Below are 18,023 nucleotides of genomic sequence, written 5' to 3' on the forward strand. Positions count from 1 at the left end.
GTCACTCTTCTAACTAGGGATGAAACCCTATTATAATAACGCATTGGTTGAGTTGGAGACGGGATCAATTAATCAGATTGATAACCAATTAAATGCGCTCACTATCATGAATTCAAAAAGAAACATGAGTAAATTTAGTTAAGGTGGGTAAGTGCTTTTTTATTCATTTAACCATGATACCCGTCATATTGTTTGATAACATACATATTGCTGTGCACAACGCATTTTGTTCGCTTTATTTGCCAAATAAAACATGCTCAAAACATATATACCTACATCAATTTATCAGATTTTAAATACTTACTGTGCAAGTTTCAGACTGCGTTATAGTATGCACCATCTGAAAAGTGAAAGGTCATTTATAATTTTCTAAAAAATACCGCTTAAAAGTGTAGTTTTTTCTTTCTGTTTTTGTTCCTGAACAACAATATTTCGAACAATCAGGACAAAAATTTGTCGACAAAATAATTCTCATTGGTGAATATGATATTATATAGAAATAAATCTCAGTGATTTCAGAAATGGTCACATCGCCTCTGTCGGTGGGTCTTTCAGCTTTCGGGACAGATTCTTTGAAGTACATCGGTTGCAAATAAAATAAAATTTATTATATATACAAAGGTCCATTCTGTGTTTTGTTTTGTTACATTTGACTTGCAACGTATTTTTATGGATTTCATATAAAGTATCGCTAAAATTGAACACAAATAAGCCGTTGGACATGTAAAAAATGTTATGAATGTAGTGCTTTACTGCATAATCTTGTCATATTGTTGTTACAAATTAAAGTAACTTTGATCGCTTATTTGAAAAAAAGACATTGGTCCATATATTTTTCTTTAAAAATATTTTTCCATAACTAAGCTTATTATATTTTATGACTGATTTGCCAATGTCATCTATTTAATATGCACATGAGCGTGTTTTAACCATAGTTAAAAATGAAAATATGTAAGAATCAAATGAGATTAACGTATGCAAAATGTGAAACGATGAAATTATATGCTTAACTGGAATTATGCTAAATAAAAAAAAACATTTCATAAAATATGACAGATAATGGGATGATTTGCACCAGCAAAAATTGTTTTCAGTTTGACAACAAGTGCTTAAATATAATTTTAATAAATACTCAAAACAGCTTTAACTGTGAAGTTTCAAGTTTGTATTGAAAAGGTGTCTCAATCAATTGTTTGGTAGGCTCTTATTTGAGTTTGTTGTTATTGATACACTTCATAATAATAATTTACAGTGAAAAGACATATACTGCATGAATGTTTTTGAAACTGCTTTTAATAAAGAAGAGTCTGTCGCTCAATATCGTGGAAGCCAGTTTAAGTGTTTTGCTTAGAAATAATGCGGTGCACATGTTTGCAATTATTCATAAGTATATAATCTCCCTACCCCTAAGCAAAACAACTATACAATACAGATCCAAAATAGAAATTTATGTCAATCGTTAATATTTTAGGTTAAACATTCATATGTGCAACTCAATAAATCTGTGTGCTTTTAAAGATCAAAGCTCTCATAGATTATTGTTTATTTATCTAAATATATATTGTGTTTTTATTTTATGGAGTGATTTAATATACATGATATGTGATTGGGTATTCATCTTAAAGATTGTGTGTAATTTTGAGCTAAGAAATTGTTAGTTGGGCAAGGTCAAACATATGACTCTTTCAAACATGCATCTTTATCATTTAATTTTGTAAAATGCATTGAAAAAAGTAAAACAATCAAGCTCTTCGATTCAATGATTCAAATAGATAATTGTTGTCATTAAAATCCTAATGTGGTCTATTCCTGAACATCAAGAAATAGACAACAACTTTGAAATTTTCTTGTTTCATGAATCACGTGATTATTTGATTAATCAATTTATTGTGTATATCTATATTAAAGAGTTTGCAAATATGCAAGAGTAATTAAATTCAGTAGACAAGGCCTTTCCCGCTAATATTTAATGTAAATCATCAATCGCCTATAAAATATATATCAATACATACAATTCAAAAATAAAATTATGATTCATGATAGAATCATCGCATAAGTACGGTCAATACAAATAATTAGGGGTTCAAACCGATTGATAGAGGGACTAATCTTTTACTTAGCCCAGAATTAATCACTGAATGTATATGTGTATATAAACATTTGGTTGATTGCAGTGTGATCAAAATTAAAAAGCAATTATACTCATTACAATACGATTAAATTACAATGTAAACACTTAAGGCACAAAAGTTTGAAATAAGTACTGTAAATATCATTTTAAATGTTCTCAGGTGCAACATTTTGACTTTAATTTAGTTTACAAAATGATCCACACCCATTCCACCTTGACTCATCGTAAATGCTGGCTCATTAATGAATATTTACGTATTTTTATTAATGATGTTTATTTAAATCAACGTTATTAATTATGTTCTAAATATTAAATTAATTAAACAATAATACAACTTATAAAGGGTAGAAAACTATTACTTATATCGAATTCGTAGATTCAAACGTATATAACATTTTTTACTTTCGATTGTGCGCTTTACAACAAACTACTTTCACAACAGAGGACAACGAGCTGAAAAGCCGGGTGCCTTTATATCAACTCACAATCAATAAATTAGTTGTCTATAAACACATATTACAAATAACATAATTGAATAATACTGTACGAATGTTTTAAATATCACAACAAAACCTTTATTTTACCAACATTTGGTGTATTATTTGGTATTGGAATAGAGGTCGGATATACAATTATTCCAATAATTTTTGTTTCATTATCCAATTAAAGTATATCGCCAGTGCTGGTTTCCAAAGAACAAAACCAAATCGTGACCCTTAATGTATTTGATTTTATTATTAATAATCTAGAAAGCCCGAATAAAAAACAAAGCATCGTTTTCAATTAAACCACTGTTAGTTTTAGCGGTTGACATTTTAATTTACATTTATTATTATTATTATTATTACTATTATTATTATTATTATTATTTATTATTATTATTATTATTATTATTATTATTATTATTATTATTATTATTATTATTATTAATTCCTTATACGAAACTTTATTTCGTTTCTGTTTTTCTTAGTAAGGAGAAAACACATGTTCATGCATTACTTTTGGGTTTATAGTTCACATTAAAAAAAAAATGAAAATAAATTACATGTGGCGATTGTTTTATTTTATGCTTTCCGGTGGTTTATAGAGAAATATCAGTGAAATAAAATTGGTATTCCACAGTTTTAAACAGTGAAAAATAACAGTGAAAAATATCGATATTTTTCACTGGTTTACTGTGAAATGACGTCATTTTTTGGACGAAATGACGTCATTAATCCAGTGAAATTATGCAGTTAAACTTATTTACAATGTAAATAAACGTTGAAAAAAGCATAAAAATAAAAAGAAAATTTGTTGGATTCGATGGAATATCGATTTTATTTTACTTGTGATCATAGAAAATATATATTTTCACTCGTGGCTTCGCCACTCGTGAAAATATTGTTTTCTATGATCACTCGTGAAATAAAATCGATATTCCACCGAATCCAACAAATATCCTCTATGTATTAACTTATTTTCCCAATACATTATTTCCATAATGGGGTTATTATTCTGTTAGGTTATTTAATTCCACTAAGAAGCAACTCAGGGAACGAAACGAAGTCCATATATTTTCTTTCATCGGTTACCATGCATTTGCGTTATAGCATGCTTACTTCTATCTATTTTATAGCCAGGTAATAAATATAACAAACCACATGACAAAATAAATATTCTTATCGGTCGTGGTGAAGTATAACGCAATGCTAGAGGTGAGGGTTGTTTAAAAGTATATAACAGTACTGAAACTTTCATAACTGTTTATACAATAATACGTAGATGATGGAAAATATACAATATTTTTTACTAAAAAATGTATAATATTATTTACTAGTAATAGTTTTTGAATGTTATTCAACATTTTCTTTTAAGCAAAACAAAAGACCGATATCAAAGCGCACTCAACCTCATCTGAATGATTCTTAAACATCACGCGATCTTATATGATATGCACCACTCTATTCTAACATTTAATGGGCGTTTTTGCACTGCCCCTATTCATATCAGGGCATTTACGTAAATGCCAATATTTATGTTATTGAATTCAACTTGTGATTCCAGGATTTCTGAGAGCTTTGTTTGGAATTTGATTAATGGGCGCAATAAAGTCATTTACAGAACCCTTAAACATTATAGAAGTTTTAAGCCAATTAATCCATCACCTGGCAATCATAGAAATACCCATTAAAACAAGTAACATTTTATGATTTTTTATTATTACAGTGAGTTTCAAAATTAAACAACACATATATAATTCTATGACTATACCTATATCCTGTCATTGGTTGGAATTATACAGACAATTGAAGCATTTGAACACCATATTGAAATTGCCAACTCAAATAGTGGCCAATATGGATGTATAATGCACATCTTAGTGTAATACAATTGTGGTTATAAACGCGATGGTTTCAGCTTGTCGTTTAAATAACCGAGAGCTGGCAAAAAAGTAATATAATTGATTGCAAAAGTGTTGCAAATAAAACGCATCTTAACAAAGCTTTAAACTGTTAATAAGTTGCTGAAATGCAGACGTTCAGAAACACATATCGACAAGAGACCATTTTTTGAAATTTATTAAATTTAAAGGAATTTTAACCAATATTAAATTTTTTGCGTAACAATTAGAAAGTTTGCGCATGATCTATGCCCCTTGTCATGCAAATACACACAATAAATTCTTATAAAGCGAAAGTATATGTACCCAATAAGGTGGAAATACTGCTTAGATTATAGAATATGGTATTGGTATGGTATGGTATTGATATTAAAAACCCCACATAAAACGGCAAGATTAATTCATCAAAAAATAGTGCATACAACATTAATTAGTGGGCACTGTAATAATTTTGGTAATTTAAACACGAATTCATTATGAGACCATAAAGGCTGGTTGTAATGTATGACGCTTACGAATGCAAAAGCAACTTGTTTCATTGTGTGTTTTTTATAACTGCTTTTGCTGGATAATCACCAAAACATTTTAATCAGTCCTCCAGGTTTCCATTCCTATCTTTGAGGTATTTTACAAAAAATTTACAAAATTTTACAAAATCTCAGAGGTAATACAGTCATTTATACCACACTGAACATAATTCTGCTGGGACTCTGGTAGTTTGCCAAATTGATGTATAAACAATATGTGAACGTAGATATTCACGGCGAAGAACGGATAGCGTATGACTTCGTAAATCCGACATAGGCATTCATACCGTTAGTCAATAGTGAATGATTTAAATAAATAACCAAAATTCACTTTTATAGCAAAACTTTGTAAAGATAAGATATAAAATACTCATATACACGACTAACGGAATAGTCATGTGTAAACATACATACAATATTAATGTGAATGCACGATCCTCATGATCATATATTATTGTCTGCATTTTGAAGTGTACAGATAGTTGCGTGTTGAATTGAGTTTGTTTCAGTTCCCCTACATCCTTACTTTAAATACGTGGTTTGTTGTGATCTGTAACAAGTGGTATGCAAAAACGTGTAACAAAAGCCCTCTATCCGATAAAATGTTCCAAATGTGTGCTACTAATTACTGAGATCCTATTTTGAAACTCTTATTGCGTTCGTGTATATTTGCTTTCATTGAAACAAATAACCAACATTTATTTCTATAACAAGCAAATACATATGCGATGAATATGATGAATATGAATAGGAATATGATGAATAGGAATATGATGAATATGAATGTGATGAATATGAATATGATGAATATGAATATGAATATAATGAATAGGATTATGATTAATATGAATAGGAATATGATGAATAAAAATAGGAATAGGATGAATAGGAATAGGAATATGATGAATATGAATAGGAATATGATGAATATGAATAGGAATATGATGAATATGAATATGAATATGATGAATATGAATAGGAATATGATGAATATTAATATGACGAATATGAATATGATGAATATGAATATGGTGAATATGAATATGGTGAATATGAAAATTATTAATATGAATACGATGAATATGATGAATATGATGAATATGAATGTGATGAATATGAATATAATGAATAGGAAAATGATGAATAGGAATATGATGAATAGGAATATGATGAATAGGAATATGATGATGATGAATATGATGATGATGAATATGATGATGATGAATATGATGATGATGAATATGATGAATATGATGAAGAATATGATGATGATGAATATGATGATGATGAGTATGATGATGATGAATATGATGAATATGATGATTATGAATATCATGAATATGACTGTGATGAATATGAATTTGATGAAAATGAATATTATGAATATGAATATGATGAATATGAATATAATGAATATGAATATGATGAATATGAATATGATGAATATGAATATGGTGAATATGAATATGATGAATATGAATATGATGAATATGAATGTGATGAATATGAATATGGTGAATATGAATATGGTGGATATGAAAATTATGAATATGAATATGATGAATATGAATATGATGAATATGAATATGATGAATATGAATATGATGAATAGTAATAGGAATATGATGAATATGAATATGATGAATATGAATATGAATTTGATGAATATGAATAGGAATATGATGAATAGGAATATGATGAATTGAATATTTATATCAATATGAATATGATTAATATATATAGCAATATGATGAATATGAATAGGGATATGATGAATACGAATAGGAATATGATGTATATGAATATGATACATATGAACGGACCGGTCCCCGGTGACCGGTACCACCGACCGGTGACCGGTGCCATGGACCGGTGACCGGACCGGTCCCCGGTGACCGGTGACCGGTCCGTTATCCGGTGACGTACCGGTCATACTATAACCAGTGTTGTCACCAGGCAATGACCGAATGGTGGCTGCCAAATGGTCCAAAATTAGTCATATTCCTTGACCAATGCCTGTTTAAGATTTGTCAACATCGTGTACGGTTTGATAAGAATCTGGTTAACAGTTTTGAGTCAACCTTAATATGGGATTTTTATAAAGAACTTAGTAAAGTATAAAATATATTTATGTAATCTATTTAAAGTGTAATATTGAGCACATAACATAAACACCCGTGTACTCTGGGTGCCAAACTGTTAACATTACACTATTTATTTATTTTGTTGTTGATTATTTCTGCCATGTCGGCCTGTCATAAAGGCGGATTTTCAGAATGTCACCAAAACTCACGTACACAAGAACGACACACGGTATTACAAGAAGAACCCCAAATCGCGACCTTTGTCATATTTTTCATATTTCCTGTTCTGGTCTTTGTTTGTACGTTTTCTATGTTAGCGTATCGGCGAACTCCTTCAACCAACATGATAGTCATCTCTGCCTGGTCTGTCGGCCTTGGCTGTTTGCCTGCCTCTCACATTGCGAGTGTCTTGTCATATATCTGGATAATGTAGGAATTAGTGGGGAAGGGAGGCAACCCTCAATTAGCAAATTTCATTTGGATTTTAGGGTTATCTCTCTGCTTTTCCAATATAGTAATTTTCGTCATGTAATAAGAATGGTAACATGAACATATTGAGTCTCTCATATTATCTTTTAGAAAGGTTGTCGCGATTGTTTTATTGAATGTATATGTAAATATTATGTATCATGAAGAGCGAGACTGAACTAAACTATTAAATCTACTCTTTAAGATGGATGTTTTTTTCACATAAAACTCCTTTCAATGTCCAGGGGAGAAGCTTACAGTGCTTTTATCGACAAGTCCCAAAACCCGAGTGACTTTTATGGTTTTTGGAATGGCAGTGCTGTTTTTGTGATATAAACGTACAGATATATTTCTTGAAGCGTTGGTGTCTGTTTCTTTCAATAAGAACGATACTGTAATGCCGTACTTTGGGTTTATCACTGTGACGTGCTATTCAAAAGAATCAACGCGAGTCACGAGTTAAAAACGATATAAAGTTGATAAAATCAAAATTTAAATAATTCCATTGATTTACATAAATGTATCAAATTATAATTTGTATTATTTAAAATACGAAAGTTAGCCTTTTTAAGATAACACTGTTTTTAAACGACTGGCTTGGGTTACGAACAAGAAATAATTAATAAGAACAACCAACGGTCAACTATCGCCAAAGGTCATTATGACCATTTAAATTGACTGACAGTTTTTCTCAGGTTGGACTGTATAAAGATTAAATAATGTCGTTAAAATAGAATAGAAATTCGTAGTCGAAGAGAGGCACGACTGCGCATACGCTATATATATATATATATATATATATATATATATATATATATATATATATATATATATATATATATATATATATATATATATATATATATATATATATATATATATGGCGATAAACTTAGAAATAGACGAGACCCCTCAACAAGACAGATGCCTTTAAGTAAATATTTAAATGAATGTTCACATTATGATCCAACATTTTAATTATTTCCATTTTATAAGCTATTTTCGAACAATATTTCAGCTAGGTTAGCCAAAGAACTACATTTTATACATGTATTTAAACCCCAATTAAATTTCATTTGAATATTTATTGACGTTATGACGTCATAATTGATATGACGTTATCTCCATGACATTTTGACGTTGTAATATATTGTATTATGCCCTGATGAGCAGTGCGAAACGCGTTGGCTATATCAATATATATTTAAAATCCCAGACACGTGTTTTTACTGTTATAATATACATATATATTAAGGAAAACCGTGCAAGGTCGAATGGTGTTCGTTGAAAAGTAAAGAAGTACTTTTGAATGTCAATATACATACACAAGGACAGTCGAACAGCAGTCCGTGTCATAATCCCCCCCCCCCCCAGTCGCTTCTTTGAATGTTATAGAACTAAGTAGGATTAACGCATAATATATTTATTTATTATGGCAAGAAAGACTAAGTTTCGTTTTGAAAATAAATATTGTGCTATCGATTAAAGAGACGTATTCACTGGTCTTCGAAATTGTTGTTAGATGTTATTTTATAAACTAAAAAAACCTGTAATATTTAGGTAGTTATAATTATAAAAAACATATTAAATAAACGCATGTACCTGTCCCGTTATTCTAACACAGGACCTGTATTACAATATCTAAGTCTCTACTACTGCAATAAACAGGCATTTGAATATGGATTGAAGCTCAAACGCTTTTTTGGTAATACACATGTTTGCTGATTTATCGATGAAAACCATGACAAACGGTTAATTGTTTGTGCCTTTTGGCCTGGGGCGAAGCCCCTAGGCCATAGTACTCATACCGATTTCTGAGACGAGCTGACTTGGCTGGCTGCCAAAACCAAATTTGTATAACTCCTATTTACCACTTAATAATAATGCGTGCGCAATAAAATTAGTTCTTTGCAGATCTCAATAACCCGGCTTGTAAATACAGAACATCACAATATAACATGACAGTGTCATACAAAGTGTAAAAAAAATATTATTGAATCAAAATTGTTAAGCATTGGCTACGACATAGTTTTTATTGTTTACATATTCATGCGAGAATAAGTTCCTCACTGTACGGTCTCTAACTACCGTTTCGCGGAGTTTGGCAAAACAAGAGCAACTTGTTTGCCATTAATAATAGTTTTACTTTGAACTTAAGTACATGTAAAAATAAATATTGAATCAAAATTGTTAAGCATTGGCTACGGCATAGTTTTTATTGTTTACATATTCATGCGAGAATACGTTGCTCACTTGACGGTCTCTTACTACCGTTTCGCGGACTTTGTCAAAACAATAACAACCTGTTTGCCATTAACTTTGAACTATAATCTTAACCAATAAAAATAAGTCAGTGGAACTTTAATTTTCCGTATTTTCTCTTGATTTTTACATGGTTTAAATTAACCTCAGCTTTAATAACAATGAATACAGTAGGGCACAGTCGACAGTGACAATTTTCGGATAAACTTCCTGGTTTTTGTCAAAGGTAAATTAAAATAAGTTTTTCATTTGTTTTTCTCATTAAAAAAATCAAAGTTGGTCTTGAAAGATGGAATTTCATGTTTAATGAATCTATTACACCAATCATGATGTTTGTATGAGCCGTTTTGGCGGTCATAACGTCGATTTTAGACGCTGTTTATGTGTATGTTTGCCTAGGTAGTTGTCAAAATCTTAAACACTTCCCAATTTATCATTTGTTGTTGAACTTTTCTATAATGACAATATTAACATTTCGTTGAACAATTTACGGGCATATATTCCATTAGACGTATTCTACTTTCATTTTATGTACTTAAAATTATTGTATTATTAAATTTAACAGACTGTGAACTGAGCAAGGTTGTTTTAAAAACTAATATCAAATTTATGTTGCAAATCTTTGTGCAAACTCACAATGACAGGTTAGCGATGACAATTCCATGCGAAATGATAGCATTAATGCATATGTCAGAAATGTGTTTAATTACAATGTATATTTGATTATTTTTATTGGTACATATTTAAATGTTTCTATTCTTGTAAACATTTAAAGTTTTGGATGTCAATATAAATGGTTATGTTCATGATCAAGTTTAACACGAAAGCAATGATGATCTAAGATTCAAAACAACAAATAAAGAAAGTAGAAAGAAAAAAATATCTTTCTCATAAAGCACGACCAACTACACAAATATGTGGTAATGCTTTTGAAACTTCATATTTTCAATGAATTGTCAGACATGACAAAGAGGTTGCAGCTTAAGAAAACTGATTAAATGTTCTCAGTAAATATGTTTCTGGACTATCGGAATATCGTTAAGATTGTATTGAGATGTAATACTTCAGCAGACCTCTGTTTTCATTTTCATATTTTATTTTCAACTATAACACAATCATACATAAATATTTTGCTATATTTTATTTATTCAGGGGCAGAACCTACTACATGGTAGTTTCAATGATGAACTATCATGATCTAGGGCTAAAAGATGGATGTGCCAAATCCACCTCATGAAAAACAGATTGGGCAAAAGTGGAGTGCGAACACTAAATGATCTGCTGCTAAATAGCAGGTTTAATATGATTTACATCTTGCGTTGTTTACACTGCACCTTCATGTATACTATGTGACTTTAAGATCTGTGTTGGGAGAATAAGGCGCGACCCAGATAACATTTTTAAGGATGTCTTCTTTAATTATTTCACCATTTGTAACATTGGGATAAAGTCGAGAGCTCGCTCATTTGTTAGAGTGTTTTATAGATATTATGATTTTTTTAACAAATAAGTAATAAGAGTGCAATCGCGCGTTTGTAATATGAAGTCCCAACACTGATACGACATTTTTTCTAACCGTTCAAACGCGTCATGGCACATTACTGAAAAAATACTGATTTGTTTAAAAAAAAATCATGATACCTATAGAAAACTATCACGAATCAGCCGGCTCTCGACTTTATCCCATTTAAAATAGTGAAATATTTAAAAAAGAAATCCGTGAAAATGTTAACTGGGGTGCGCTTTATTCTCCCAACACAGATGGTTTACCTTTATGGTGTTAAGTATGGATACTATTTTTAAATTAAACATTGACAACATACTATTCACTATGTATAACTTGAGGGTTCAGATTGTATAATGTACCGAGCAATAATCTTTTTTTCGTCTTGATTATATAATTTTAATAATATTTCTCGTGTTATTTTCACATAGATTAAGTTAAACAAGCATTCAGGCAAAACTAAAACATGACATGGTTTTCAATTTCAATAAATTGTTGACAAGCCTATGGTTTCTACTGGTGATATGTATTTTTATGTGTTTGTTTAAGGTTTCTAATCAGTCATTTTTAGCTCATCTATTTTTTGAAAAAAAATTATGAGCTATTGTCATCACCTTGGCGTCGGCGTCGGCGTCGGCGTCGGCGTCTGCGTCTGCGTCGGCGTCGGCGTCCGGTTAAGTTTTGCGTTTAGGTCCATTTTTCTCAGAAAGTATCAATGCTATTGCATTCAAACTTGGTACACTTACTTACTATCATGAGGGGACTGGGCAGGCAAAGTTAGATAACTCTGGCGTGCATTTTGACTGAATTATGTGCCCTTTTTATACTTAGAAAATTGAAAATTTTGGTTAAGTTTTGCGTTTAGGTCCACTTTTTTCAGAAAGTATCAATGCTATTGCATTCAAACTTGGTACACTTACTTACTATCATGAGGGGACTGGGCACGCAAAGTTAGATAACTCTGGCGTGCATTTTGACAGAATTATGTGCCCTTTTTATACTTAGAAAATTGAAAATTTTGGTTAAGTTTTGTGTTAAGGTCCATTTTATTCCTTAAGTATCAAAGCTATTGCTTTCATACTTGCAACACTTACTAACTACCGTAAGGGGACTGTGCAGGCAAAGTTATGTAACTCTGACTGGCATTTGGACGGAATTATGGGCCCTTTATACTTAGAAAATTGAAAGTTTGGTTAAGTTTTGTGTTTTGGTCCACTTTACCCCTAAAGTATCATAGATATTGCTATTATACTTGGAACACTCGCAAACTATCATAAGGGTACAGTAAAAGGACAAGTTGCATAACTCTGGATGTTATTTTTACGGAATTATGGCCCTTTTTTGACTTAGTTACTTTGAATATATGGTTAAATTTTGTGTTTCGATCCACTTTACTTCTTAAGTATCAAGGCTATTGCTTTCAAACTTCAAATACTTTCATGCTATCATTAGGTTACTGTACCTGGCAAGTTGAATTTGACCTTGACCTTTGAATGACCTTGACTCTCAAGGTCAAATTATTAAATTTCTCTCAAATTGCCATAACTTCTTTATTTATGATTAGATTTGATTGATACTTTGACAAAACTACTCTTACCTGACATACCATAATAGACTCCACCCAAACCATCGCCCGTGCCCCCCCCCCCAACCCCCCCCCCCCCTATTTTTTTTTTTTTTTTTTTTTTTTTTTTTTTTTTTTTAAGATCATCTCACAAATGACCACCACACCCTCACACCATACCCCCCCCCCCACCCCCTCCCCAATTTTTTTTTTAAACGGTTAAAAAACAAAACTATTTATTTTGATTATTTTATGTTTGAAATACCGTCCAACCATCGCACCCAAGAATCCCCCCCCCCACCCCCCCCTCCCCCCACCCGAATCCCCCCCCCTATTTTTTTTTTTTTTTTTTTTTAAGATCATCTCACAAATTACCACCACACCCTCACACTATACCCCCCCCACCTCACCCCCCCCCCTCATTTTTTTTTATGAAACGGTTAAAAAACACAAATATTTATTTTTATTATTTTATGTTTGTAATACCGTCCAACCATCGCACCCAAGAATCCCCCCCCCACCCCCCCCCCACCCCCACCCCCGGGTTTTTTTCCCTTTTTTCGCATTTTTGGAAGAAAATGTAATAAATGTCCACACACACACCCACACAATGCACCGCTCTTCACTCCACCCCTCCCTCCTTTGTGATTGAAAATGAGAGTCCCTTCACCTTTAAAAAGAAAATAGATGAGCGGTCTGCACCCGCAAGGCGGTGCTCTTGTTATTTTAGTTATTGCAGATCTTTACAAGTGAATTTGGCAAATCCTGATGCAACTTGAGCTTACCAGGTTTACTGACAGTTTGGACTCTGTGTGGATGAAAATATGGACAATATATTGTGTTCATGTTGTGTTGTGATTGACATTTTTTAACAGATAAGATTTTTTAGTCCAGACATAACAGGTGATTTTTGTTCAAAGAATAAATACAATACTTTTTTATTGATGTGCATGAATTTGAGTGCAAAATATCAACAAAGTGTATCTTGTGTTGTTTTTCCATTCAGTCTGTCATCCATAGGTAATATATTAAGTATGAGAAGGGAATATTATTTTTTACATTTTTGTTGTTTCTGCACACCATGTCAAATACATGAAAATATAGTTGATGCCCCCAACGGGCGGCATATAGTTTTCGCACTGCCCGTGTGTCAGTCTCTCTGTCCTCCGTAACACTTTTCGTGTTCACTCTCTAATTCAAGTAGTTCTAATCTGATCTCCAAACTTGGTCAGAAGTTGCATCCGGATAATGTCTAGGTCAAGACGAACATGGGTCATGCCGGGCCAAAAACTATGTCATAGGGTCACTAAGTGCGTTTCAAACATTCAGCATGGTGTCCGCTCTCTAATTCAAGTTGTTTTCATCCGATCTTTCCCAAACTCTGTCAGAAGTTGTATCCACATAATGTCTACGCCAAGTGTGAACATGGGGCATGCCGGGCAAAAAACTAGTTCACTGGGTCACTTAGTGCGTTTTGAACATTCAGCTTGGTGTCCGCTCTCTAATTCAAGTAGTTTTCATCTGATCTTCACCAAACTTGTTCACAAGTTTTATCTAGATGGCCTCTAGGCCAAGTTCGAACATGCATGCAAGAATTGGCAGAAAAAAACCCTCTACAAACTGCAGCAGATGACATATTCAAAAAACAAAATTTAAATATGGAACACCTGTTATGTAGCAAACTAATAGTTAAATAAAATAAAGGCGATGTATATCTCAAAAACATTTACACACTTACGCTTTTATGTAGTGACAAAGTTACAGTTGGGGGCATCCGTGTCGTGTGGACACATTTGTTTGATTAATGATAAACAACTCATTCATAGTGATCTTACTATAAAATATTTTTTACACGATAAGAAATACATTGTATTGTATGCCTGCTAATATTGTGGTCTTAAAATAATATCACTAATACTGTTGCAGTTCATTTAAACATCAAGATATGTGATGTTAACGTATGTGTTAATGTTATGTTTGTATTTGATTTATTTTTACATGTAAATGAATATTTTGGTATTTAAAGTTCAATCTATAGTGAGTTAATTAGTGACGTGTGTCATTAAATATGTAGTGCTTATTGCTTTAATTTTGTTTTAGTTGAAAAATATGTTTTTGAATATCTACGTATGAAATGCACTAGTGAATTTGGTTTGACACTTATGCGAAGATTAATAATATATTAACTTCAAATACATTGTTGATCACAAACAGCATGTATATGCAATCCACAAATTACTGTTTCCATAGCCACTGTTAACTTAATGTATTTTGTCTACTTTATTTTATCAATCATGGAACAAAATTTAATTCCTAATAAACAAAATTATGTGTGACAGTACAGACACACAACACAAATTGTATCATGAGGAGTTATTCGTTTTAGTTTTAAGTTCATAGCTGTACAAAACGTTCAATTTCTGAATACACACCTTTTTCCAATAAATGTGCATATATTTATGTATATATTAATCATGTTAATGATGTTCCATATCTGTCCAGAACATATTTTGTTGATTTCTGTGCTTTTTTTTTGGCTTAAATTCTTTAAAATAGTAATAAATATGAAAAAAGTACATTTTTTGTTCCCATGGCAACCATGAGTATTTACGGATTAATTTTAGTACAATTAATTCCGTACTTTGAAATTAATTATGTTCATCCAGATACGCGATCAATGGAGATATTATCAATACAAACTGATCAGCATAACAAGTACCGATACTGGTTGAATAAGGACGTCATTTCATCCAAAACGGGCATTCAGCATTTATGACACACAAAAAGTGACAGACCCAGATGGGTCATAATCTCGTTCCCAGCCACATACCCTTCATTGCCTATGTAGGATGGCCATGACTTATTGATCGACTATCCATTGTGATTTTTTGAAAAATGCAGCTGCAGCCTTGATTTTTATAAACCTGTTTATAATAATGCATACGCATACTAAATCAATAAAAAAAGTTCCGAAAAAACGTCTTCTTAAAAAGGATAGTTTGACTATGTATAAAGATATTGACATCTATATACATAGTCGAACTATCTTTTTTTTAAGAACTAAACTTCTTCCCAAGCACACTAAATCGAGCACCAGGCCTTCAGCGCCTACGGCGCTTTGATTCGATTTGTGATTATCAATCTTCAAACATATACATTGAGGGTATCTGTTGGATTCGATGGAATATCGATTTTATTTCACGAGTGATCACATAAAATAATATGCTCACGAGGGGAGCAGCCATGAGTGAAAATATGTATTGTTTATGATCACGAGCGAATTAAAATAGATATTTCATTGAATCCAACAAAGTTTCTTTTTATTTTATCCTTTTTTCAATGTTAATTAAGATTGTTAAAGAGTTACACAGGATAATTTCGCTTGATTTATGACATCATTTCATCGAAAAAATGACGTCATTTCACAGTAAATCGTGAAAAATATCAATATTTTTCACTGATATTTTTCACTGTTTAAAACAGCGAAATACCAGTTTTATTTCACTGTTATTTCTCTATAAACCACCGGAAATCATAAAATAAATATAATACATTGCTCAGTTAGGAGGAGTACTTCAATTGTTTTAATATATAATCTTTCTTCGTAATTAATGTATGGCTGTTTTTTTCAAAACTAAATACAAGTCCATTTAAGAGTGTAATATTCATTGTTTGTATATGTTTAAAACAGTCTGATATGTAGCATAATACATGGCGGATGCTTCTGTGATTAATGAATGTTTACAAGCAGAACGAATAGCAAAACAAACCTATAAAAGGTGTAATTGGTTAAATTAACGCATACCATATTATGTGTAAATCAAATAAATTTATTTCTGCCTAGAAACTCTGAATATCAAAACCCATTTACAGTTTACAGAAAACAAATTAGATATACAAGAAAATAAGGAGCACACGCATCAACTAGTCGCCATTTGCGTTAAACATGTAGACAGTATACCGGGATCAGTTAACGCGTACAAAATGCCCACAGCGACTGGCGAAGTTTTAACAGAATGGCTGTTTCACTTGTTGCAATAAATTGGAAGAAACTGTTACTGTAAAACTATAACGTTTGGTGAAACGCCCTCTTGATATGATAATGGTAATGGACTTTGTAGTCGTATATGCATGTGGAGCCAAATTAATACATGCAGTCACTCTAATATGATTACAGGAAATCAATAAACATCTTAATGGCACAGTCTTTCATGATTATCGCCGACATAATGCTAAACGGTTGTCAAAGTATCACAGTCGTAGAGCAGATCACACACGTCCAAGGCTACAAAATACAAAACACAATTCGTTTCTATCATATAAGGTTTGCAGATTTCGCCATGCCGTAGAACACTGTAGACGAATCGGCCAGTAAGTTCTGTGGTGTATCAAACTCTTTGATGAGACCTTGGTCCAAAACAAGGATCCTGAAGTAAAAAGCAAATACCAATATAGTGAAAAACAAATTTCTACATTTGTTGCAGTTGTTAGTAAAACAAATTTTCTTAAAATAAAATTCATTTTAATTATTAAATACTTACCTGCTATCCCTAGCTATACCTTTCTAGATGGGTTAGCTTCTCCAGAAATGGAATTCGGCCACCTCTCCTATTGAAAACAGATTCAGGTTAAACATAGTACAATGTAACCTAACCGGAAATCAAGAACCGTACTCATCTTACTTTTCATACAATAATGAAAATATATTACCGTTAGCAGGTAAGTATTTAATAATTAAAATAAATTTTTATTTTAAGAAAATTTGTTTCAATGTCATAAATACATACCTGCTATCCCTTGCTGATTTTGTAGCTGTGGCGGGAGGTTCTCGTTATATTTTCTCATCACGACAAAAACCCATAATCAGGTTTTTCAGCCAGAGATAGTAGAAATGTGTCCTCATACAATCTTCGTTAGTACAGAAGTGTACTTAGTTTCTGAATAGGACCAGTACATTTACGCCATGGAAGAAACTACCGTTTGAGCAACTACAAGAGGACCCAACATATATAAATTGTCCTGTTGACACTATAGAGAACGAAGATATAATTGAGGAAAAGGTGGTCGGATTCCTCCAGAATGCAGCTTGAAGCACTTCCG

The 18,023-nt window shown here is 31.8% G+C and overlaps 1 protein-coding gene and 1 long non-coding RNA gene across 5 annotated transcripts in view; one reads left to right on the forward strand and one right to left on the reverse strand.

Moving 5' to 3' along the window:
* Nucleotides 1-9,893: 9,893 nt before the first annotated feature.
* LOC127860611 (uncharacterized) lies at nt 9,894-14,494 on the forward strand. The gene is made up of 3 exons (XR_008039861.1): nt 9,894-10,081; nt 11,008-11,150; nt 13,654-14,494. It is a non-coding gene; the product is annotated as an uncharacterized LOC127860611 (long non-coding RNA).
* Nucleotides 14,495-16,689: 2,195 nt separating this feature from the next.
* Nucleotides 16,690-18,023, reverse strand: part of LOC127859849 (multidrug resistance-associated protein 1-like) — a 46,709-nt gene continuing 45,375 nt past the window's right edge. For all 4 annotated transcript variants that reach the window (XM_052397384.1, XM_052397386.1, XM_052397383.1 and 1 more), the window contains exon 35: nt 16,690-17,350. In XM_052397384.1, the coding sequence (XP_052253344.1) occupies nt 17,239-17,350 (112 nt within the window). In that variant the 3' untranslated portion in view covers nt 16,690-17,238. The remainder of the gene's footprint in view (nt 17,351-18,023) is intronic.

The sequence above is a fragment of the Dreissena polymorpha genome, chromosome 15 (genome assembly GCF_020536995.1).
Source record: "Dreissena polymorpha isolate Duluth1 chromosome 15, UMN_Dpol_1.0, whole genome shotgun sequence".
Classification (NCBI taxonomy): Eukaryota; Metazoa; Mollusca; class Bivalvia; order Myida; family Dreissenidae; genus Dreissena; species Dreissena polymorpha.